At 47.0% G+C, this 23,819-nt stretch overlaps 1 protein-coding gene across 1 annotated transcript in view; it reads left to right on the top strand.

Annotated features, from left to right (window-relative positions):
• The window catches only part of ABCA13 (ATP binding cassette subfamily A member 13), a 390,771-nt gene that overhangs the window by 290,997 nt on the left and 75,955 nt on the right, over nt 1-23,819 (top strand). The window contains exons 52-55 of the mRNA XM_058725626.1: nt 569-725; nt 6,310-6,563; nt 11,764-11,956; nt 14,176-14,285. Coding sequence (XP_058581609.1) covers nt 569-725; nt 6,310-6,563; nt 11,764-11,956; nt 14,176-14,285 — 714 coding nt within the window. The remainder of the gene's footprint in view (nt 1-568; nt 726-6,309; nt 6,564-11,763; nt 11,957-14,175; nt 14,286-23,819) is intronic.

The raw sequence follows: 23,819 nt of genomic DNA, 5'->3' as shown, positions 1-23,819 counted from the left end.
TATTTTTTAAATTATTTTTTTCTAATATTTATTTATTTTTGAGAGAGAGAGAGAGAGTGAGCAGGGGAGGGGCAGAGAGAGAGGGAGACACAGAATCCAAAGCAGGCTCCAGGCTCTGAGCTGTCAGCACAGAGCCTGACGTGGGGCTCGAACTCACAAACCATGGGATCATGACCTGAGTCGAAGTCGGACGCCCAACCGACTGAGCCACCCAGGCGCCCCTAAACAGGAACCATTTGTGCTTTACTGGTGAGGATCGGAGCAAAGAAGCAAGACCCAGGCTCGCCCCTTTGAGGGAGGGGCGTGGGGACGTCCGCAGACTTCCTCCAGGTCGGGGAGTCCTAGGTGCAGGTGCACGTGTGGCCCAGGGGTTGACCCTACCCAGTGTTGCTGCCGTTATACCCAGTGCTCCCTGGAGCCTCGCAAGTGAGCTGTGTGTTCAGGGGGATTTGTTGTCAAAACCGTAATGTGTCTCTGTTCACCGAGTGAGAAGCCACCAGACCAACCAAAGTCTATGCTTCCCTCTTGTCACGGGAAAACACACATGATTTTTCCCTTTATTCCTTAGATATGCGACTCTCCCATGGATGTATCTGATGTCCAGGATCTTCTCCAGCTCAGACGTGGCGTTCATCTCCTACGTGTCCCTGAACTTCATCTTTGGTCTCTGCACCTTGCTGATGACCATCATGCCCAGGCTGCTGGCCATCATCTCCAAAGCTCAGGTCAGTGGGTGCCAGCTTCACCGCCCCGGGCACCCCGAGGACGCGCGTGTTGGCTCCTGCCCCTGCCCTTGGTTTTCCAGCTGGAAGGAAAGGACGATGTGCCAGTGTGCACTGTCTTTAACCACCGGGAAGAGAGACCGACCCTGATTAACCCAAACCCGTGTGCCATTAGGAGACCCGTGCTCAGGCCTGGCAAGAACTGACCCAAAACACACAGTTTGTGCTGCTGCGTTAGCGAGGGCAGGCCCATGTTCGCCGCCGTGTCTCTGTTTGTTGATGAATTATTGATAGGCGCTTGCAAGGGCGAATGAAGGCATGAAACGTGTCCCATCCAAGTGTTTCAGGAATAGGGGTCAGGTGCTCCTCTCTGGGAGGTCACATGCTTGCTATGCATGAAACGTGTCCCATCCAAGTGTGTCAGGAATAGGGGTCAGGTTCTCCTCTCTAGGAGGTCACATGCTTGCTATGCATGAAACGTGTCCCATCCAAGTGTGTCAGGAATAGGGGTCAGACGCTCCTCTCTGGGCGGTCACATGCTTGCTATGGGTTGGGAACACTGCCGTGACTCACCATGCTCTGCGACCGCAGGAGGGCTGGACCAGGGCGTGGATCTGCCCCCTTCCCTGTGAGCCCCGGAACATCCCTGGTTTGGTCACTTTCCGAGTGTGCCCTGAGAAGGGCCTCCATTTCCCCCTGTGTGACAGTGAGAGGATGCGTCTCGAAGCCTCTCTCCCCAGGCACTCACATTAGTGAGTCACTTTTTGGGTCCCATCCATCCATCAAGCTGGATCTGATGGTGTCCTGGTCATGCACCTGCTGCCCGTCTCCTCCCCCTGAGCCGGCCTGGGTCTTGTCTGCTTTACCCTGCCTCGGTCTTCCCTGCACTTCCCCTGGGGACCGATGTCAGTTTGCACTTAGTTGTGTCGTTTTCTTCCCTGCTTTCCGCTCCCAGCATCCTCCACCGTCCCTTCTGACTCCCTGCTGTCTGCCTGGACTCGGATTCCTTAGGCGTCCAGGTGTGTGATTGACCGGTGAGCCGAGAAGTTGGTCCAGAAAGGGCTCACCCTCCAGTGCTGCTGGCCTGTCTCAAGGGGGACTGATGCCTGCCTCATCGGGGCAGGCTCACGTCCTCGGGCCTGGGCTCGCGGAGACCCTCGATGTTCCAGGGGTGGCTAACACTGTCTCCTGGTGTTCTGCCCCACGTTGGCGTGGAAGCAGCAAGTACGAAAACAGTCGCTGTGCATTCAATGGAGGAAGTGATCTGTTTGGGGCAGTTTTGCAGGTCAGGTGTTGATGCTGATCTATACTAATGTGTAGCCTTTGTGTACAAAACCCTAATACAACGATCGGGCTTTAGCTAGAGGAAGACACTGAAGGTAGAGGAAATAGTACACACCTTCCCTCCCAGCCCACCAGCTGTCTGCCAGGACCCGGGCCTCGCGGGGGTCCTCGGGAGCTGTCAGGTGGGAAAGAAAGTGGACTCGGGAGACACTCCTCCTGGTGGGAAGGGTGAACCCTAGGGGACAGGATCACAGGAAGAAAGGGGAGGAGGCGAGATCATCTGGACCCAGAGAGGAAACGAGTCGGGAGCCTTTGTGTCCGTGACCTTCCAGCACAGAGGTCAGCTCCGGTTACAAACAGCATCGCTGATCTGGAGAGAGATCAGTGCGCAACAGGTTGTTTGCAGGACAGTGGGCCACGCTCGATCGTTAACAAATAGTAAGAGAGATCTTACTGTGTTGCTAAGGTCGTTCGTTCCCTTTGCGCTCTATTTGGATATTATTTACTTAAGAAAACCAACATCATAAAGGGGTGATTTCAAATACTCACTTGTAAGCGTCAGAGCAATACATATGTTCTTATAGAATCAATCAGAGCTGACTGGGTTCTCAGATCGTCCTTACGAGGCAGTGAACCAGGTTGTATTAACCATCGTGCCTCTAAACTGTGATGTTAATCGGGGTGTTGTAATTTTTACCAAATCACAGTTTTTAAGCTGATTTTTTTTTTAATTTTAAATGGGTTTTCAGTTTTGAGAGAGAGAGGAAGAGAGTGAAGGAGGGGCAGAGAGACAGGGAGACACAGAATCTGAAGCAGGCTCCAGGCTCTGAGCTGTCAGCACAGAGCCCAACAGGGGGCTCGAACTCACCAACTGTGAGATCATGACCTGAGCCGAAGTCGGACCCTTAACTGACCGAGCCCCCCAGGTGCCCCGAGCTGACCTCTATAGAAAATGCCTTTTGAGTCTAACTCACGATCTCAAACAGCTTCCTTTCCCGCTGGGGAGAATCTCTGTGTTTCAGGGGAGGGAGGTCAGCGGAGGAAAAACTCAAGAGTTTCAGTAACTTATTTCTTTGCACACTCCATCAGTTTGCAGTTACTTTAAATAAGACATGTATGGATTGTTATTCCCTGAATTTGGGCAGCTGTCTCTCGTCATATATGTGGCTTATCTGTCAGTTCAGTTCAGCGTCTGTGCACCACCAACAGCTTTGTTCTTGTTGGCATAACTGTGAATTCCTTAAGGCAGATGTGAAGTCCTCATCGTTAATGTGTGGCTTCCTTGGGACCCCTGGGGGGCTCAGCTGGTTGAGCGTCCGACTTCGACTCAGGTCATGATCTCACGGTTGGTGAGTTCGAGTCCCATGTCGGGCTCTGTGCTGACAATGCAGTGACTCTCTTTCTCTCCCTCTCTCCCTGTCCCTCTGTCTCTCTCTCAAAATAAATAAATAAACTTATTTTTTTTTTTAAATATGAGGCTTCCTTAGTTACCCGTTCCTGAGTCAGAAACTGTAGTATTCTACTGTTTCTACATTATAACCAGTGACAGAAAATCCTTTCATGTGGTACATTGTTTGATTCAGGGACACAGTTTTATGAAAACTGGGATTAATAAGTCCCAGTAGGACTGGTTGAAATCTATAAGGAGTGGTAGGAAGTCAAGACAAGAGCTAAGGGACAAGTAGATGAAGCTTTCATGACTTTCCCGTGTCTGTATGCAAAAGACAATAAGCCCTAATGAAACAATTCATGCCCCTTTCTTGAATTTTCTGTTGCTCCCAAATGACATAATTTAAAAAGTATTTTTTTTAATCTTTATTAATTTTTTGACAGATAGAGACAGAGCATGAGTAGGGGAGGGGCAGAGAGAGGGAGACACAGGATCCGAAGAGGCTCCAGGCTCTGAGCTGTCAGCACAGAGCCCGACGCGGGGCTCGAACTCATGAACCGCGAGATCATGACCAGAGCCGAAGTCAGATGCCAACTGACTGAGCCACTCAGGCCCCCCACCAAATCACATTATTTAAGACTACATTTATACAAGTCCGGCTGTCAGTTTTCATTGTAAGGGAAAACTGGACATTGTCCAGCATGAAATAGACAATTGATGATTTTGTAAACTTTAATGGTGATACGGTATGCCCCCTGCTGTGTATTATAGTGTATACAGTATGATGACTTTGCACCCTTTTAAAATATTACTGTTCAGATCAGTTTTTGAATTTGACCATAAAGAGACAGTGACATTGAACCCATAATTCTTGAGCCTTAATTCTTGATTGTATTTCCATAGCTTTGTCTGGCAGGAAGTTAATGTGGTCTTCCTGGGTTATGTGCTTAGCTACCCCCATCTTTAAAAGTCAGCTGAAAAGACCACTTTGCAGTGAATTTTCTCAAGGCTACGTTCCTTGGTGGAGAGATTTTATGCTTCGGGCCAGAAAGATCAGGGTCAAATCCTGGGCCTACCACAATGTGGCTTAAACACATTCATCAGCCCCTTGAGCGTGTTTCCTCAGTGGTAACTGGGTCTACCAGTCAGGACTTTGTACGTTTATGGAGGGAATGGACTGCAGTGATGTTCCATCAAGCTTCCAGTATGTGGTACTTACCAGGAAGTCCTAATGGACGATGATTAACACTCTGACAATTCTAACCTCATTATGGAATAGAGCTCGCATTCATAAGACACCACACGGTAAGAAAAATAGTAAATTTTATGGCAGATACATACATTTATATGTATACATTTAAAAAAAATTTTAATGTTTATTTTTGAGAGACAGAGACAGAGCGTGAGCGGGGGAGGGGCAGAGAGAGAGGGAGACACAGAATCTGAAGCAGGCTCCAGGCTCTGAGCTGTCAGCACAGAACTCGATGCAGGGGCTCGAACCCACGAACCACAAGATGACCTGAGCTGAAGTCAGCCGCTTAACCGACTGAGCCACCCAAGCGCCCCCATATGTATACATTTAATTTGAAAATGGTATTGTTCAAGTATGCAGCCTGTCCTATGTTGTTTTCTTTTCTTTGCAATCATCTATGTGATGTTTTCTTCTGTTCTCTTATTCGTCCTTGTCCTTGAAACAACACTTAAGAAAGACAACTATATGTATATATTAGAGTTTTTACTTATTTATTTTGAGAGAGGCAGAGACAACACGAGTCGGGGAGGGGCAGAGAGAGGGAGAGAGAGAATCCTAAGCAGGCTCCGCACTGTCAGCACAGAGCCCGATGAGGGGCTCGAACCCATGAACTGTGAGATCATGACCTGAGCCGAAACCTAGAGTCAGACGCTTAACTGACTGAGCCATCCACGCACCCTGACAACTACATATGTTTAACATTTACTTACGCTAAGTTTGAAGGGGGCATTTTACGTGTGATTAACATGTTCCCAGCGACAACTCCCAGTATTATCCACCTGTTTGAACACTCATGTTGCCTGTGACTAAGAGTGTCACTTATAACATTTGCCACAGGCCAGGTGGCTTGAACAACAGATATTTACTTCTCACCATTCTGGAGACTGGGTGTCAGAGATCAAGCTGCCTGTAGAATCAGGTCTTGGTTAGGACCCACTTCCTGCCTTGCAGACGGCCTCCTCCCAGCCGCGTCCCCGCACAGCAGAGATGGGAAATGCTGGTGTCTCTTCCTCTTCCTACGAGGGCACTGATCCCATCGTGGGGGCTCTGTTTTCATGACCTCGTCCAACCTGAATCACCTCCCTATGGTCCAGCCTCCTAATACCGTCACGCTGGGGATCAGGGCTGGAACCATGAACTTGAGGGGCACAAACATTCAGTCCATAACCTTTCACCACGGGCCCCGCCAGTCCATGTCTGTCTCACAGGAAACGTACATCCATGCCATCGTAGCAGCCCCCAGAGTCTTCACTTACTCTAGCTTCAGCTCAGAAGTCTTCTCCGAGGTCTCCCCTAAATTGGGTGGGGGCAAGACTTCATGATGCATCGTCAGACGGACTTCCTCTCCACCCATGAGCCTGTGAAGCAGACAAATTATGTATTTCCAAAGTACATCTGAGGTACAGGCTTAGGATAGACCTGCCTATTCCAGAAGGATAACTCGGAAGGAGGAAGCAGGTTTGGGCTCCCACGCACATCCACCCCTGGGCAATGCAATACCACTAGACCTGAAGCTTGAGGATCATTCTCTCTGGTTCCGTGGCCGCCCGTGCCTGTCGCTGAGTGGCTGGGGCAAGGAAGACCTGGCACACGGGACGGCCAGGGAGACACGGAGGGTTTCAAGAGCTGTAAGTCTGATGTCTCTTTCTTTCTCTACACAGAGTCTGCAGAACATCTATGATGTCCTCAAGTGGGTTTTCGCCGTATTTCCTCAGTTCTGCCTGGGGCAGGGGCTGATCGAACTCTGCTACAACCAGATCAAGTACGACCTGACCCACAGCTTCGGCGTCGATTCCTACGTGAACCCCTTTGAGATGAACTTCCTGGGCTGGACCTTCGTGCAGTTGGCCTCACAAGGCACTGTGCTTCTCATCCTGAGGGTTCTGCTGCACTGGGACCTTCTGCAGCGGCCGCGGTACGTCCCGCGGGGCTCAGCCTGGGAGGGCACCGACCTTTGACCAAAGAGGGAGAGAAAGTTCCATCCTGGAGATTGCAAGACCAGAAATGCGTCCCGTCAGTGCTACATGCAGTTATAATGAGTGAAGATTGTGATTTTTTTGTCCGTTTTTTTTTCTCTTCTTCCCTTTTCTTTTTAAATTTTTTTTAATTTTCTTTTTTCTTTTTTAAAATTTACATCCAAATTAGTTAGCATCTAGTGCAACGATGATTCCAGCAGTAGATTCCTTAATGCCCCTTGCCCATTTAGCCCAGCTCCCCTCCCACAATCCCTCCAGTAACCCTCAGTTTGTTCTCCATATTTATGAGTCTCTTCGGTTTTGTCTCCCTTCCTGTTTTTATATTATTTTCGTTTCCCTTCCCTTATGTTCATCTCTTTTGTCTCCTATGGGTACAGTCATATGATATTTGTCTTTCTCTGACTGACTCATTTCACTTAGCATAATACCCTCCAGTTCCATCCACGTAGTTGCAAATGGCAAGATTTTATTCTTTTTGATTGTCGAGGAATACTCCATTGTGTATATATATATATACATATGTATACACGTATACATCTTCTTTATCCCCTCATCCATCGAGGGACATTTGGGCTCTTTCCGTACTTTGGCTATTGTCGATAGTGCTGCTATAAACATGGGGGTGCATGTGTCCCTTCGAAACAGCACACCTATATCCCGTGGATAAATGCCTAGTGGTGCAATTGCTGGGTCGTAGGGTAGTTCTATTTTTAGTTTTTTGAGGAACCTCCAGACTGTTTTCTAGAGTGGCTGCACCGGCTTGCATTGCCATCTTCTTTTTTTTTTTGATCGCTGTGAGTCACCAACCCTAGGAAGGAGAACATCAAAAGATAAAACACCAACCTGTGAGGGGATCGTTCCAATGGTTTCATTTTCCCCTATGGAAAGTGCTCAATTTCCCAACATGTCAGGTGAATTTCGTTGGTACCATAACAACTCATTAAAAAATTTTTTTTTTACTGTTGATTTATTTTTGAGACAGAGACAGAGAGTGGGGATAGGGGCAGAGAGAGAGGGAGACACAGACTCTGAAGCGGGTTCCAGGCTCCAAGCTGTCAGCACAGAGCCCGACGCGGGGCTCGAACTCACGAACCATGAGCTCATGACCTGAACTGAAGTTGGACGCATAGCCGACTGAGCCACTCAGGCACCCCTAATAGTTCTTAAATTTACATTTACCCCATATATGAACCCATAATAATATAGAACTTATGTTTATGTTGATGTGTCTACTTACATAGACACACAATTATGTACACACACACGTCTCTGTTATTCTAAGTGGGATTTAAGTGGCTTTGCAAAGATGTCTAGAATATTGCCAGGTAGCACATTTTCGATGGCTGCCAAACACATGTGCTTTCCTGGGTCGGCCTCACAGTGACGTGCCTCTCCCTCTGTGACCCATGTGGCCCGCGTCCACTGACTCGCTCTTTCCAGGAGCTGTGTGTTTCTCTCTAGATTCACCTGTGAGAGGGATCCTTCACAGAGAAATTACTAATGAGGACCATGTCCCTGGAGATTACCTGTTGAGGATCACGGGCATGTTACTATATTTTGTGGTGAAGACTTTATAGACTTTTTCCTGTCCGTCCTCTCAAGGCACGCTTCCTTTATAATTCCTTCCAATCTGCTAAAGCAGTGAACCACTTTGAATACAAATCCTAAAGGCTGTCTTGAACTGGGCACTTTCACTCTGCGGTCCATGGATTTCCAGTATCTGACTGAATTTGGAAGAGAATTCTGAGTGCTTTTCCAGCATAATTGGTTCCATGATTGGCCCTCGTGAGTTTAGTTGTTTTAAAACCTAAATTGTAGAATCCCCTTGGATGGATTTCAGGGTGCCCCAGTTTCCAGTAGCATCAAAAGACTTTTCTATTCTATTCTATTCTATTCTATTCTATTCTATTCTATTCTTATTTCATTCCATTCCATTTATTTTATTTTTTACTTATTTACTTTGTGAAAGAGAGAGAGAGCAAGCCAGGGAGGGGCAGAGAGAGAGAGGGATAGAGGGTATCCCAAGGAGGCTCCGAGCTCTCAGGGTGGAGCCCCACGTGGGTCTTGAAGTCACAAACTGTGAGATCATGACCCCAGCTGAAACCAAGAGTCAAGATGCTTAAAAGATTCAGCCACCCAGGCCCCCCAAAAGATTTCTTTTTCAAAGAGAAGTCTTCCCGTATTCCTCTGCGGAGCATAAGTTAAACCATATTTTAGAATAATGTCTGTGCTATCCACAGTAAATAGTTGGTATTTACTGCTCTTTGTCAGCGTGGAGGCCACAGGGCACTGAAATTCAATCTGATGGAGACGCTCGCTGCCTACCACTCCTTACGGATGGCTACTACAGTGACCCTCCCACCAAATTAATTTGTTTTTCTGAATCTGCATCTAGTCGGGTCACTAATCATTGCCTAAAGGAGAAAATCCAATGTTCTTAGCCAGGCCCCCTCAAGTTGCCCTGCTTGTGCTCCGTAAAGCTTTCCGTGACCCTCGCTCTACACCTGTGGGTGGCGTTTGCCTCTGGTCACCTGCCCAGTCGGGGTCTCTGGCAGGACTGACCTCTCCCACCTCCAGCACCCACCTCCCAGGGCTGGCCTGATGCCTTCCAGCCTGTCTTTCTCTGCTGGGACCACAGTGTCTTTTTACAGCGTTTACGTGTTCCTCTGCTCTGCCTGCCTGTCAGTTCCTTGGTGCGGGGAGTCTGGTGCGCTGGGGTAGCTGGATCGTGGAAGAGAACAGGAGGACCCTGCCCCCTGCCCCTGGCACTGTCGGTAATGGCCCCCCGCCCCTGCTCAGTGGCGTGTCCGTGACCAGCACCTGATGCTGATCCTGAGAGCTGAGCGAACGAGCCTACCTCCTTGCTGTCTGTCCTAGGCCGTGCTGACCTTGAACCGCAGCCTGCTGCTGACCTTCGGCCGTGTGCTCAGAGTCCAGGTCTCCACTAGGACCTGAGCCCTGGCGGAGTCCCGGTCAGGCCCAGTGCCTCCGGACACCTTCTTGCCTACACTCTCTCTCCGGTCTGGAGCTGGGCTTTGCTGTCTGTGCCTTTGCTGGGTGGGAGGGAGCGGGCACGGGCCCCAGGACAGCATTTCTCTGCCGACTCTCTGGTGCCCATGTGTATTCCTCCTCAGCCCGAAGTTTTCTGAGCACAGTTAAGGATGCACTGCGTGTTGGGTTGTGAGGTGACCAATGGGAAGTGACTCCGAGCCATTGTCCTGCATCCGTTAGAATGACCTGACATGTAAGCAAATACACTTTCCCACCCCGACGCTCCCCCCACAACCCTGAGATCAAAAACTCTGGGGATGCATTGAGGAGATACCTGTACAGCTTTCCAGGTGATTCCTGGCTCAGAGCTGCTGATGGGAGAACTTGGAATGGGTCTTGGAAACAGGGAGGAAGAAGGGTCTCAGTCTCACCTCGTTGAGTCAGGAAAGGCTGCCGGAAGGGCCAGGCGCACCGGGGGGTCCAAAGTCACACCTGCAGCCAGCAAAGGGGGAAGTGACCCCCCAACAGAAAAGTGTGACATGGGATGAACTTTCACACGTTGAACACACCATTGTTCCCTTCCCCCCACAGAGCACATCAGCCTCTCCGAAGTCATTAGCCACTCTGTACGTAAACGCCCTTCTTGTTTTGTTTTGTTTTTTGTTTTGTTTTGTTTTAACACATTAGAAACCATTATGTTCTGTGGCATCTGGGTGGCTCAGTCGGCTGAGTGTCTGACTTTTGATTTTGGCTCAGGTCATGGTATCACAGTTCATGAGTTCGAGCCCCGCATCAGGCTCCAAGCTGACACTGCAGAGCCTCCCTGGGATTCTGTTTTCTCTGCCCCATCTCCCCCCACCCCCCACCCCCCCGCTACCTTGCATTCTCTCTCCCCAAACAAATAAAAAGCCATTACATTTTGTTAATTAAAATACATTAATTTCACGCACGAGCTTATGCATTTCAACTCCACCGTGTAATCCTTGTTCACAATACGGAAGACAAGCATTCCAGAAGCATTCCTGCGCTGATACGATGATCTTGGAGTAGTGGTTTCTATAACTTTCCGTTGTTTTTGTTTTGGATTTGTTTCTCATGCTCTTGCATGTTCTGTGGATGGCGTCCCATAACACATACTTCCAAGTAGCTACCTGTGTTCTCTCATCATCGAGGTTGTGTGCTGAATAAATTCTATCTTTGTTCAATGGTGATGTCAGGCACAGAAAAAGTAATAGAGAGCAGGGGCCTGGGTGGCTCAGTCAGTTAAGCATCCAGCCCTTGAGTTCAGCTCAGGTCATGATCTCACGGTTCATGGGCTCGAGCCCCGCATGGGGCCGTGTGCTGACAGGTGAAGCCTGTGTGGGATTCTCCCTCTCCCTCTGTCTCTCTGTCCCAGCCCACTCTCACTCACCCTCCTCTCCAAATAAGTAAATAAGCTTAAAAAATAATAATAATACAGGGGCACTGGAACCTGGCGGTGGGCATTTTATGTTATATGCCTTTTTATCTTAAAATGGGTTAGGACTCCCAGGAAACTGCAGAATTAGTACAGAGACCCTGTGTGCCCTTCTCCCACCTTAACTCATTTAACGATCAAAATGGGTACCAGAACCCGTTTAACGATCAAAACTCCTTGGCACGTTACGGTGTACAGGGGAAGCTGAAGTTTACTTTAAAGTTAAAATGTGCCAGGTGGAGAATCATAAGATTGAAAACCGAGCAGCTCCGCTCTGAAACAAAGAATTTAGAGTTGAAAATTAAATTCGTGTTCATCCAATAGTGCTGTCTCAGGGCCGCATCTTTTTTTTTTTTATTAAAAGAATTTTTTTAACGTTTATTTATTATTGAGAGACACAGAGAGACAGAGCATGAGCAGGGGAGGGGCAGAGAGAGAGGGAGACACGGAATCCAAAGTAGGCTCCAGGCTCTGAGCTGTCAGCCCAGAGCCCGCCGCGGGGCTTGAACCCACCAACTGTAAGATCACAACCTGAGCCGAAGTCGGATGTTTCACCCACTAAGCCACCCAGGTCCCTTCCAAGACCGCATCTTCTGTGTTGACAGGTATCTGACCTTCCTCGCCCTCCCTCTCTTGGACTCTTCGAGTTCCTGTTCCCACATGTGAATGAGCTCTTCACTTTATGTTCCCAGAGGTCACGCTGCCATCCAAGGCACGGTCACGTCTTCCAAGGATATAGATGTGGAACAAGAGCAGATACGAGTGTTGAAAGGAATGACCAGTGAAGACCTTCTCGTGTTATGCAACCTTAGTAAAAGCTATGGAGGCTTCTTCAAGAAGACCACCGCTGTGCAAGATATCAGCGTGGGCATACGAAGAGGAGAGGTAGGTGCCATCTAATCGTACCCCTTTCTGTTACAAACCCGTGTATCTCCAAACTGTGGATTCTGCTGTGTTGTGCTCAGAATAGCTGAGGTCAGAGCTGAAAGTCTTCGCATTTCTGGAATGTGTAGACACAGAATCTAAGTGGAGAGTCTATTGGCTCTTTCCCTGGGGAAGCTTTGTTGCTGATGGCATTTATTCGGTTTCATAATTTTAAAAATTTCACGTGGTTGAGTTTTAATCGCTATTTGGGCTGCAGGATGACATTTTATGGAGTGCCAATATTTTCTCAACCGAACTCATTAAGGGGACCTGTTCTAACTCTTCCTGGGACGTCAGTACTTTTTAAATGGCCAATTAAGCCCACCTAGCAAAATGCTCTTCCGGAAAGGCGAAAGAACAGTCACACCAAAGCAATAGCTCAGAATTGCTTTTCATGGGATGGCATTAATTCTAGCAGGAATGTTTAATCAGAACCGATAGAAGCCATGCAAATTGTTCCTGATCTGTGCTTAATTGCATAAAAAGAAACCAAGTCTGAAAATGATTACCTTTCATTAACTGTTAAAAACATGAGGTTCCTTGCACTCATATTGTTACAAGCTCCTGAGGCATTCCAAGTAGGTTACACAGTTCCCTGAGCGACAGTGAGGCCGTGCTGTGAGCAGAGAGCGGTGTTCCGAGGTGAAGGGGAGCCCGGGGACCGATGTAAACCGATCTAGGAACGGCCTCACGAGCTGCGCTGTGGTTTGTGGCTGCAGAGGACAGCACGCTAAGGAAGGAGTGTTTTCGTGGTTGCTGTTTGCCACGGAACTCAGAGACTCACTATGCAACCTGTGGTGTCGTATCCAACTATTTTTTTAACTTTGCTTCAAAAATCCGCTTCAGTGTGGCCGCTACCTGTCCATGGTAGTTTTAAGCCAAAGGGTACTAGAAAAACTTGGAACGCTTTGCAAGGGAGATGCTCTGAGATGATCCCAGATGCCACGTATATTGCAGTTCTGACTGCTCAGCTTTTTTTTCCTTTTAATGTTTATTTTTGACGGAGAGAGAGAGAGAGAGAGAGAGAGAGAGAGAGACAGAGCATGAGCAGGGGAGGGGCAGAGAGAGAGGGAGACACAGAATCGGAAGCCAGCTCCAGGCTCTGAGCTGTCAGCACAGAGCCCGACGCGGGGCTCGAACCCACGATCCCTGAGATTATGACCTGAGCCGAAGTCGGACTCTTAACCGACTGAGCCACCCAGGCACCCCTGTTTGATGAACTTGCTTGATGGACTTTTTATGAACGTGGCGGTTTAAATGCTATGATGTAAAGTGCTTTGTGAGAGCCGGTAGACGAGGCGGAGATGACTGAGATATGTCCCTGTCCCTCTAGGAATTCATAACCGGGTAGGAAACGGAGGGCCGTGAACACAGCGTGTTATGTAGCAGCGGCCATGCTGCCCCTGGCAGGACGAGGGTGACGGCACCTGAGTGGCACTGCCTTGGAGCTGCAGGTCCAGAAATGGCAGCTGGACCCCGTGTCAGATGGTGCGGGAGACCCAGTGGGATGGGAAGGCATGGATATTAAAGCAGGTGGCAGTTCAGATGAGCAGCTGTCATCCGGAGCCCCCAAGTAGGGTCCTGTGCTTAGGTAGGGCACAGCGCCAGAAAGCCCAGGACGGGCACTTTGCCAAGATTCAAGGAGCCAGGTCAGCCGGGGTTAGTAGACAGAGAGCCAGCTTTTGCCATAAGCAACAGAGAGTTTAGAACTAACGTCTGTCTTAACTAATGTCAGGATTAGCCTAGATCTGAATTGGGGGTGGGGAGAAGAGGTGGGGGAGGGAGGAGTACTTTGTGCGGTGGAGTCAAGGGCGTAATGATTATAATGACGTGGCTTCCAAAAACCGTGGTCCTCCCCAGACGGACACAGTTAGGACCTTGAGGGGACGGGAGGTCTCCGCACAGTCCCAGGTAGCTGCCTTTACTCTGTCTTCCGGGGTGTTGCTTACACGCATTTACTGGTTCCCAGTGGTCGTTGAAATGGTTACTCTGCTTGGCCGCCAGTAGAATTTCCAGAGTGTGTTGCCATCTGCAGAGTGCTCGATACAACTGGGTGACGTCCAGGGTCTGCAGGTATCGAGGCGCAGAAACGCCAGCTCTGAGCCGGCTTGAAGTCGTGAAAGTCAAGGCCTTCTGCTGTAATTCAGAAGTTTTTTCCCTTTCTCGTTCCCTCCCGACAGTGCTTTGGGCTCCTGGGGGTGAACGGGGCCGGGAAGAGCACCACGTTCAAGATGCTGAATGGAGACACCCCTCCGACCTCAGGACACGTGGTCGCCAGGACTCCCACAGGGTAAATCCAGACGTGGTCTTTCTTACTGGGTGTGCACAGAATGAGGGGCCCTGGAACCGAGCTCCATGTGCCCCTCCCGGCGAAAGGGAAGATCGGCCAGAGGGTCAAGGGCGCATTGGCCAAAGCAGCTAAGGCTGACCTCTGCCGTGGCGCCCGATGGGGTGGAGGTATTGGGCCGCTGGCTGCTGAGTGGTCAGGACACGAGGGGGGCGCTGGCTCTAATTGCTTTACCAGCAGATCCAGCTTCAGACGCCCCCGCCCGTGCAGAGGTGGCCAGAGGGGACTGCGTGGTTTCCATCTTGGGCCACCCAGACCCCCTCTTTCCAGTGGATGACCTGCTGGCTTCGGGTAGGGGAGAGCGAACATATGAATCCAGATGGTGGCATCCGGGGGATCAGGGAAGACCTCCATGCCCCTTGCTGCCCATACCACGGAAGATGCTGGGTGTTCTCCCCACTGGAGCCTGCCCGAGGCCGGCTGGTCCCATCCGGGCCCTGTGGGCAACCCCCAACACAGAGCATTATCCCCGTGTGCCACTCCTCTAACACGGCCTTTTAGGGTGTGAATCACCCCGTCCTCTGGTTCCTTCCAAGCTGTGGTGCCCACCTGGGAACATCTGTCTGGGCGTGTGGGCGCCTTTAGAGACATGGCCATCCAGTCGGCAGGGCCTCTGTCTTCCCCGTCCCTGCTTGATCAGGACCGTTCCTGGGTTTTTTCTCTCCTAAAAAGTAGAGGCGCCTTGTTGTTAACCTCTCCAGAGGCTGGATTGGCTACTTGGCTTTTCCTCTGCTGAGTCCGTCCCGGAGCAGCCCTGTCCCCCCTTGCACTCCTCTCCCGCCTGCAATCATACAGCTGTTTCTACGGCAGCAAATTCATTGCACCCTGGTAGCGTTGATAACAGATTTCAGACGTCTGTGGCTCAACTCGTAAGGACAATCATGTGCCTTGCTGTACCTCCTCGGAAGGTCCTTATATAAATAGTTGATTTCAGTCTGTCTGCTTGGGGGTAACAGTCACTCCTAAGCCCACTTGGAAACAATGTGCTCGAGGTTTTTAAATTTTTTTTTAGTTATTTTTTTAAATGTTTGTTTATTTTTAAGAACGAGACAGAGCGCGCGGTGGGGGAGGGGGTGCAGAGAGGGAGGGAGACACAGAATGTGAAGCAGCTCCAGGCTCCGAGCTCTCAGACGCAGGGGCTCAAACCCATGGACCACGAGATCACGACCTGAGCCCAAGTCGGATGCTTAGCCGACTGAGCCACCCAGGCGCCCCATGAGGTTTTTATGTATAGGTTCAAATAGTTGAAGAAAATTGTTTGAAAATAGGAAATCACCCATTTATTAGCTACTTTTTGAATTGATAAATACATATTGTCATTCTATGATGTGCCAGGCACCCGGAAAGCAAAAGATCTTCTTGTAGTCCTAAAATGCAGTGTTACTGTCTCCTACTAGTATGATTTAAACATACATTCATATCTGTGTGTTCTATACAGATGAACTATGTGTTCATTTTATCTGTTACCTGCGTGTGAAGTGTGCGTGGTTAAATGTGGTATTTGTGTGAAGTGATGCATATTTTATTTATTTTACCTTTTTATTTTTTTTTAAGTTTATTTATTTCGAGAGAGACAGAGAGAGGGCGCACGTGAGTGAGGGAGGGGCAGAGAGAGAGAGGGAGAGAGAAACCCAAGTAGGCTGTTAGCCCAGAGCCCAAGGCGGGGCTCGAACCCATGAACTATGAGATCATGCCCTGAGCTGAAATCAAGACTCAGATGTTTAACTGGTCGAGCCACCCAGGTGCCCCAAGGGATGCATATCTTAAAATCAGACAAGAATATAAAGATCATTTGGTATACTTCATTTATGTTATTCCAGGAGCATTTCTTAATCCCACTCAATAATTGTTATTGTTTTAAATTTTTTGCAAATCTGGTGGGCACGAGATCTCATTGTTAATTTGCACTTCTTTCATTATTCGTGAACTTGAATGCTTTTCCCACGTTTATTTGTAAGGTGGGTTTCCTTTCTGCCAATTGCCTGTCAAGGCCTTTGTCCTTTTCTCTTTAAGGTTGTCTGTCTTTTTGTTACTCGTCAACATAAAGGTTTTCCATACATTCAACTGGGAACTAATTTTTTGCCTGTTTTATGTGTTTGAATAAATACCTTGTATTTTAACTTTGTTTTAAAAGTTTCTGTGTGTAGAAATTTGCAGTGATGATGGAGCCAATTTATCAATTTTTTTCCTTTGTTATTTCTTGTTCTTTGAATCTTAAGAGATTGTCCTCATTCTGAGGTCATAAAGCTTAACATTCACGTCTTAGATTTTTTTTGTGTGTTTATTTATTTTTGAGATAGAAACCGAGTGCGAGCAGGGGAGAGGTGAAGAGAAAGGGAGACACAGAAGTTGAAGCAGGCTCCAGGCTCGGAGCTGTCAGCACAGGGCCCAATGCAGGGCCCGAACTCATGGACCGTGAGATACTGGCTTGAGCCGAAGTCAGATGCTTAACTGACTGAGCCACCCAGGTTCCCCTCATGTCTTTAATTTATTTTAAAAAAAATTTTTTTTTAACGTTTATTTATTTTTGAGACAGAGTGAGACAGAGCATGAACGGGGGAGGGTCAGAGAGAGGGAGACACAGAATCTGAAACAGGCTCCAGGCTCTGAGCTGTCAGCACAGAGCCTGACGCGGGGCTCGAACTCACGGACTGCGAGATCATGACCTGAGTCGAAGTCGGCCGCTTAACCGACTGAGCCACCCAGGGGCCCCTCATGTCTTTAATTTATATGGAGCTTATATTTAGATCCACTGTATGGTAGAAATACACAATAAAACCTTGGTTTGTGAGCATAATTTGTTCCCAGAACGTGCTTGTAATCCAAAGCACTTGCATATCAAAGCGTATTTCAAGAGTCCTTGGCTCAGTTGTGATCATGTGACATTTGGTGTCACGTACGACTCGTATTGCAAGACATCGCTTGTGTAGCCACTTAAAATTTGTTAGAAATGTTAGCTTGTCTTGTGGAACACTCGCAGAACAGGTCACTCACAATCCAAGATTTTACTGTAATTTGATTTTTTTTTTTTATCCTGAATTCCAGTTGGCTTAATGCCGTTTTCTCAACGAGGTGTCTTTTTGTCCATCAGTTGGAAACACGTCTGGTGCTCAGCTGCTCTGCCTGTCTCTTCCGAGTTCTTGACTTTCAGAATTGTTGTAACTCTTTTGGGACCTTTATTACATATTATTTTTCAGGATCGTCTTACCACCCTCTATAAAAATGTCCCAATATTGACATTTTGATTGAGATCGCATCACATTTATACGATAATTTGGGGAAATTGAGCTCTTGCTGAAATTTTCTCTGCCTTTTCCGTGACAATGGTATCTGTAGGCATTTATTCAGTTCGTTTAGAAATATTTAATTATATTTTGCAATTTATAGAGTCCTTGCACATCTTTTTTAGATCTATTCCCCAGATGAATGTGTCTCCATCAGGAAGTATTTAATCTCTTTAATTGCTTTGTTTTTTCGATTTTCTTCTTGTTAGGTTTTTCTCACAACTTCGGGCTTTGCTCGCTGACCTCAGAAGTGAGTTTATGTGTTTGCTTTTGCTCTCTCCTTTCCTGTGTGTCAGCTTGTGTCTGTCCATTCCGTGCTACCTTCCACTCCTGATTCTCTGGGTCTCCAGTGCAGAGCCAGGCCCTACGTTGACAGCTTTGGGGTCCCATCTTGCAACGATGGGGGAATATGCATTTATGGTCGCTGCACTGCTTGGTCTGGGCCTGCTGGAGGGTGGGGGGGCCTTCTGGTACCCTAAACTCCAAGCTGCTTCTCTCAGCCTCCTCAGGAGTGGTGGGGCTGTGCTGTAGACCCAGGTATCTTACTGGACGTGGTTCTGGACCCCGTCATCACACAGGAGCGCTTTTGGTACCCGTTACCTTGCAGGGGTCAGACTCCCAGCTGCTTTATGTAACTCAGATCCGGAACCCAGCAGGCAGTGGCTTGAAACTCTGTTCCGGAACCCAGCAGGCAATGGCTTGAGATCTGTTTTAGCATTCTCTTGTCTCTGATGAGCAGAGACGTTTGCGTGGGTTTTTCTTTTCAACACACTGATTACATAGCAATGAATGAACCAAGTAAAATCCAGTCATCATTTTTTGGGTGGAGGAAAGAAGTGTAAGGCAGGCATTGTGTCCACAACTTCCACTGGGATTTTAACTGATTTTATGTTGCATTTACAGATTAATTTGGAAAGAACTGAACTTTTTTTTTAAATTGTTTTAAAAGTTTTATTTATTTTTGGGAGTGAGAGAGAGTACAAGCAGGGGAGGGGCAGAGAGAGAGGGAGAATCTGAAGCAGGCTCCAGGCTCCGAGCTGTCAGCACAGAGCCTGACATGGGGCTCGAACGCATGAGCCATGAGAACATGACCTGAGCCGAAGTCAGACGCTTTCACTGATTGAGCCCCCCAGGCGCCCCGAAAGAACTGAACTTTTTATGCTGTGTCTTCTCTTCTGCCAAAGTTGAACTGTCCAAGAACTGTCAAAATGATATGAAATGGTGGTGCTCACTGAAGTTCTTGTATTTCTGTGTTACCACCTGTGACAGTTTGAAAATTCTCTAGATGTTATTTTTTACTTTGTGAGTATTATTTTGCAATTTTATTTAAGGTTCTGTAAGGAAAATCTTAAATTTATTATTTTGCATTCACGCAGATGAACATGTTTTGTAGTTCTTTTTCTTTTGGCACATTTATGTCATAAATGAAAGATTCTTGATTATTGATCTGGCCTTATCTTTCTGTAGTAAACTTAATTTTGTTGTGGATGTAAATCTCTTTTACTTGCTAAATTTTATATAGATTTTAAAATTTATGATTCATAAGGAAAGCTAGTTTGCTGTTGAAAACTTTCATTTTCAATCCTTCCTGTTAAATTATTCCTAGTCTTAATTTTTGTTGTCATTTTGACAACTTCTATTTTCTTCAAAACCTATTTACCTAATTTAAAATTTTAACTCCTACCTTCTCATTCTAACTTTTTAATTTGAATGATTTTTAAAGTCTTCTTTCTCTATTAACGTTATCAAATCAATAAGTCTGTGGTCTTCCTCGATCCTAAAAATGTAGTAATGGTATTATTGCTGTCACTGCCCTTTAAATAACATACATAATTTTGAGTTAGTGTTTTGAAAACTGTTACATATTTGTATTTCCCTGATGATGAGTGATGTTGAACATTGTTTCGTGTGTCTGTTGGCCATCTGGATGTCTTCTTTGGAAAAACGTCTATTCATGTCTTCTGCTCATTTCTTAACTGGATTATTTATTTTTGGGTGTTGAGTTTGATAAGTTCTTTGTAGATTTTAGATACTCGCCCTTTATCAGCCATGTCATTTGCAAATATCTTCTCCCATTCTGTAGTTGCCTTTTAATTTTGTTGGATTTGTTTTGTTTGCTGTGCAGAAGCTTTTTATCTTTTTTTAATTTTTAAAAAATTTTTTAACATTTATTTATTATTGAGAGACAGAGAGAGACAGAGCATGAGCAGGGGAGGGGCAGAGAGAGAGGGAGAGACAGAATCTGAAGCAGGTTCCAGGCTCTGAGCTGTCAGCCCAGAGCCCGACATGGGGTTAGAACTCACAAACTGTGAGATCATGACCTGAGCTGAAGTCAAGAGTTGGCTGGTTAACCAACTGAGATAGCCAGACTGCGCTCTTGGTTTAATATTTTTTAAAAATTCCCTTTTGGGGCGCCTGGGTGGCTCAGTCGGTTGAGCGTCCGACTTCGCTCGGGTCACGATCTCACCGTCCGTGAGTTCGAGCCCCGCATCAGGCTCTGTGCTGACAGCTCAGAGCCTGGAGCCTGCTTCTGATTCTGTGTCTCCCTCTCTCTCTGGCCCTCCTGCCGTTCATGCTCTGTCTCTCTCTGTCTCAAAAATAAATAAAAATGTTTAATAAAAAAAAAAAAAAATTCCCTTTTAAGAAACTTTTTATTGAAGTATAAGTTACAACTAGAAAAGAAGATCTCAATGAATTTTTACAAAGGGAATACACTTTGATAATCTGTACCTAGCTCAAGAACAAGAACAAGACCGGTACCCCTTAATTCCTTCTCCTGTTCAAGAGTGTCTCCTCGCCCGATTTTTTTTTAATTTGAGAGAGAGAGAAAGAGAGCGTGAGGGGGAAGAGGGACAGAGGGAGAGAGAAAGAATTTTTAAGCAGGCTCCACTCTCTCTGTGGCGTCCAAAGCTGGGCTCAATCTCACGACCTGGGGATCAGGACCTTCGCCAAAAGCAAGGGATGCTCAACCGACTGAGCCACCCAGGCACCCCTGATTTTTTTTTTTTAATGTAGCTTAGTGTATTATTATAAAATCAACACTTTTGCAACCAAGACTCAGGCCAATTAGTAGAATTTTGACTGTTAACCCAGAAGCCCCTCTGTGTGCCTGGTCTAATTACTACCTCTTCTTTCTAGAAGATTCTGTGCGGCTTTATCACCCAAGGTTATCCCTAGACACCACAGGTTATTCTTGCTTATTTGTAAACTCTTGATAGGGCGTTTACATCTCTCAAGCTACTGGTGTATCTCCATTTTTTTCTTTTCTTTACAATCTGCTTGTTGGTCGTGCGCTGTTGGGTTTGAAGAGAGAGCTGGCTGCATACAGATGGTCAAGTTTCTCATGCTTCTCTGTCCTGTTTCTTGCAAGGTGCAGCTGGATCCAGGGGCTGAATCAGGCTCAGGTTCAAATTAAAAAATTCTGACTACTTTATCATGTAGTGGCAGTAGGTGACTTGGGCATGAGTCCATAGGAGGTAGTGTTACTTACTTTCATCAGTGGCACATCATGTCCGGTCCTCACTCTGTACTTATTTACTGATTATTGAAGTATAATTGACAAATAGTGTTGTGTTAGTTTCAGATGCTCAGCATGTCGGTATCAGCAGTTTTGATGCCTCGTGTCTAGGTTGGTGGCATTCGTTCCTTGGGGACTACCAAATAGTGATATTCCAGCTCTTATCTTTGTTTCCATTTACTCTCTGGGATAATTTTACACGGAGTTGTTTTCACCACATTTTGTGTGATTACTCGGAAGTATCGTTCATATAAAAAAATGGCAGAAGAATGCTTGTGTTTTTTCCCCTTTTTATTTACCCATTTTTCCAGATAGTTTGTTGCTTTCCAGTCATCCCCAGAGGTGGAAAATCAGGGTTTGTTTGTTGTTGGTAATGCCATTCTGGTTTCATTCTGACGGATGTAGGATTCTTCACAGACTTTTCTTTGTGCCTAGTTTACCCCTTTCCTTCTCACGATCTCTGGTTTCCTCCGTCTCCCATTTCCCACTGGTCTGTTTTCCTCACCTGTGTGCTGGGAATGATAACTCACGGGCTTGAGTAAAGATGCACTGAGATCTCCCATAAAAACCACCTTGTCCAGTTAACAGGCATGGACTTCTTTTTTTTTTTAATGTTTTTTATTTATTTTTGGGACAGAGAGAGACAGAGCATGAACGGGCGGGAGAGGGGCAGAGAGAGAGGGAGACACAGAATCGGAAACAGGCTCCAGGCTCCGAGCCATCAGCCCAGAGCCTGACGCGGGGCTCGAACTCACGGACCGCGAGATCGTGACCTGGCTGAAGTTGGACGCTTAACCGATTGCGCCACCCAGGCGCCCCAACAGGCATGGACTTCTCATGTAAGAAATAATTTGCCTTCTGGGGCGCCTGGGTGTTTCAGTTGGTTAAGTTTCCAACTCTTGATTTCGGCTCAGGTCACGATCCCAGGGTTGTGAGATCGAGCCCCACATTGAGCTCTGTGTTGAGCATGGAGCCTGCTTAAGATTCTCTCTCTCTCTCTCTCTCTCTCTCTCTCTCTCTCTCTCTCTCTCCCTCCTTCCCCCCTCCATCCCTTTGTCCCTCCTCCCCCCAAAAGAAATATTTGCTTTCCTAACTTACATGAAGAAAGCTGGACACTTGAAAACATGTCTCACTCCACCTGCTACGTGCTTACCCATCATGCTGTTGGCACTGACTCTTAACTGTTACAATTGCCACATCTACGGACAGAGAATACAATTATATATTGGTCTGTGTCAAATGATAAAATGTTAGTGTTTGGAACTATTATGGCCAACAGCAGGAAATAGAACTGATGAGTTCAGCAAAGGTTTGAGGCATGTATGAGTCCTGGTTACGACTCTGAAAGGGTTTGATGTGTATAAAGGAAACTCTCTCAAGTTACTGTGCTGTTGTTTTTTCCCTGCAATCGTAGAAAAAAGAAGGTGTGCTTTTGTTGCTTAGGTGGTATGTGTGTGTGTTTTCCAACTTCTTTATTTACCAGTGCATACGGGCAAACGAATCAGAATTTCAAAGGCAACAAAAAGTATATGGTCTATTTTTCTCATCCCTGAAAGCCTGACTATCTCCTTCATAATCCCATCCCATCATTTGTAAACTAATTGGAAAATGAAATTCAAATAGCTATTCTTGAAAGAAAGAATACATTTACATCCCCTTAATGGTCTGCAAGTCCCTTATTATGCTACATATCTGTGTAATTAGTTTAATTATAACTAAATCACACTTGCATTAATTATATTTTTAACCTTGATTATTTGTAATGTTAATTGCACATTGGTATTCAAGGAATTAAATGGGTAATTAGAACACAATGGAATTTTTAACTGCTTAGAGGGCTGGTATGCACCTTTCTGCCCATGAAGCCCATGAGTTACTGCTACCTCATTGGAACACACTGATTCAGTCATTCATTACTTTAAGGTCCCTTTTGTCTCTCTTTTAAGGTTCTATGATCAGAAACAGTGCCCTTTTCTTTCCTTGTTTAATTTATTAATGTTTATCGAAGGCGTGTCCACAAACTTGAGAATATGTCCACAGAATGTACTTTGTGGTTTGCTTTCAAGTACCATGAGCTCCTGGTACAATGCCGATGCCCACGGAGTTGAAAGACTGCAGGGCAACAGCCATGTGTCTTCTCATTTGGCCAGCGCAGCTCATACGTTTGGGAATTGGACCGCGCTTGGTCAGAACATAGACTTCCCAGTTTGCCGCAGTCCCCGCGCTTCCATACTGTCTCACTCCCGACACCATTAGATGTGTAGTTGGACCGTTTGCAGCCTCTAGACAAAATACATGCCACGAGCAGTAGTTCTAACGTGTTGTGACTCCAGTATTCCCCAAGCATTACACTGTGTCAGGGGCTTGGCGTGTCTGCTCTCACTGGATAGTTGTAACAGCCTTGGGGAGAGGACCTTATCCTGATGAAACCGGTAAGGAACCTGAAGCGCAGAGATTTAGGTAACGTGCCAGATGTCAGTCTTCTGGCAAGCAGACCTGAATCCAGGTTTGCAACATAGAAGTTACCAAACCGCCTGATGTTGGGATTCAGCCGATGACTGTATGTATACCTGGAGGGGCAGCAGGACAAAGGCACTGCCTCAGAGCCGGCTGGTGCTGGCTGGGGCCAGCCGGGGCCTTCTGGAAGCACGTGTGACTTTGGACACCTCCGGCGGG

The sequence above is a fragment of the Neofelis nebulosa genome, chromosome 4 (genome assembly GCF_028018385.1).
Source record: "Neofelis nebulosa isolate mNeoNeb1 chromosome 4, mNeoNeb1.pri, whole genome shotgun sequence".
Lineage (NCBI taxonomy): Eukaryota > Metazoa > Chordata > Mammalia > Carnivora > Felidae > Neofelis > Neofelis nebulosa.
This window is presented reverse-complemented; position numbering and strand designations above follow the sequence as displayed.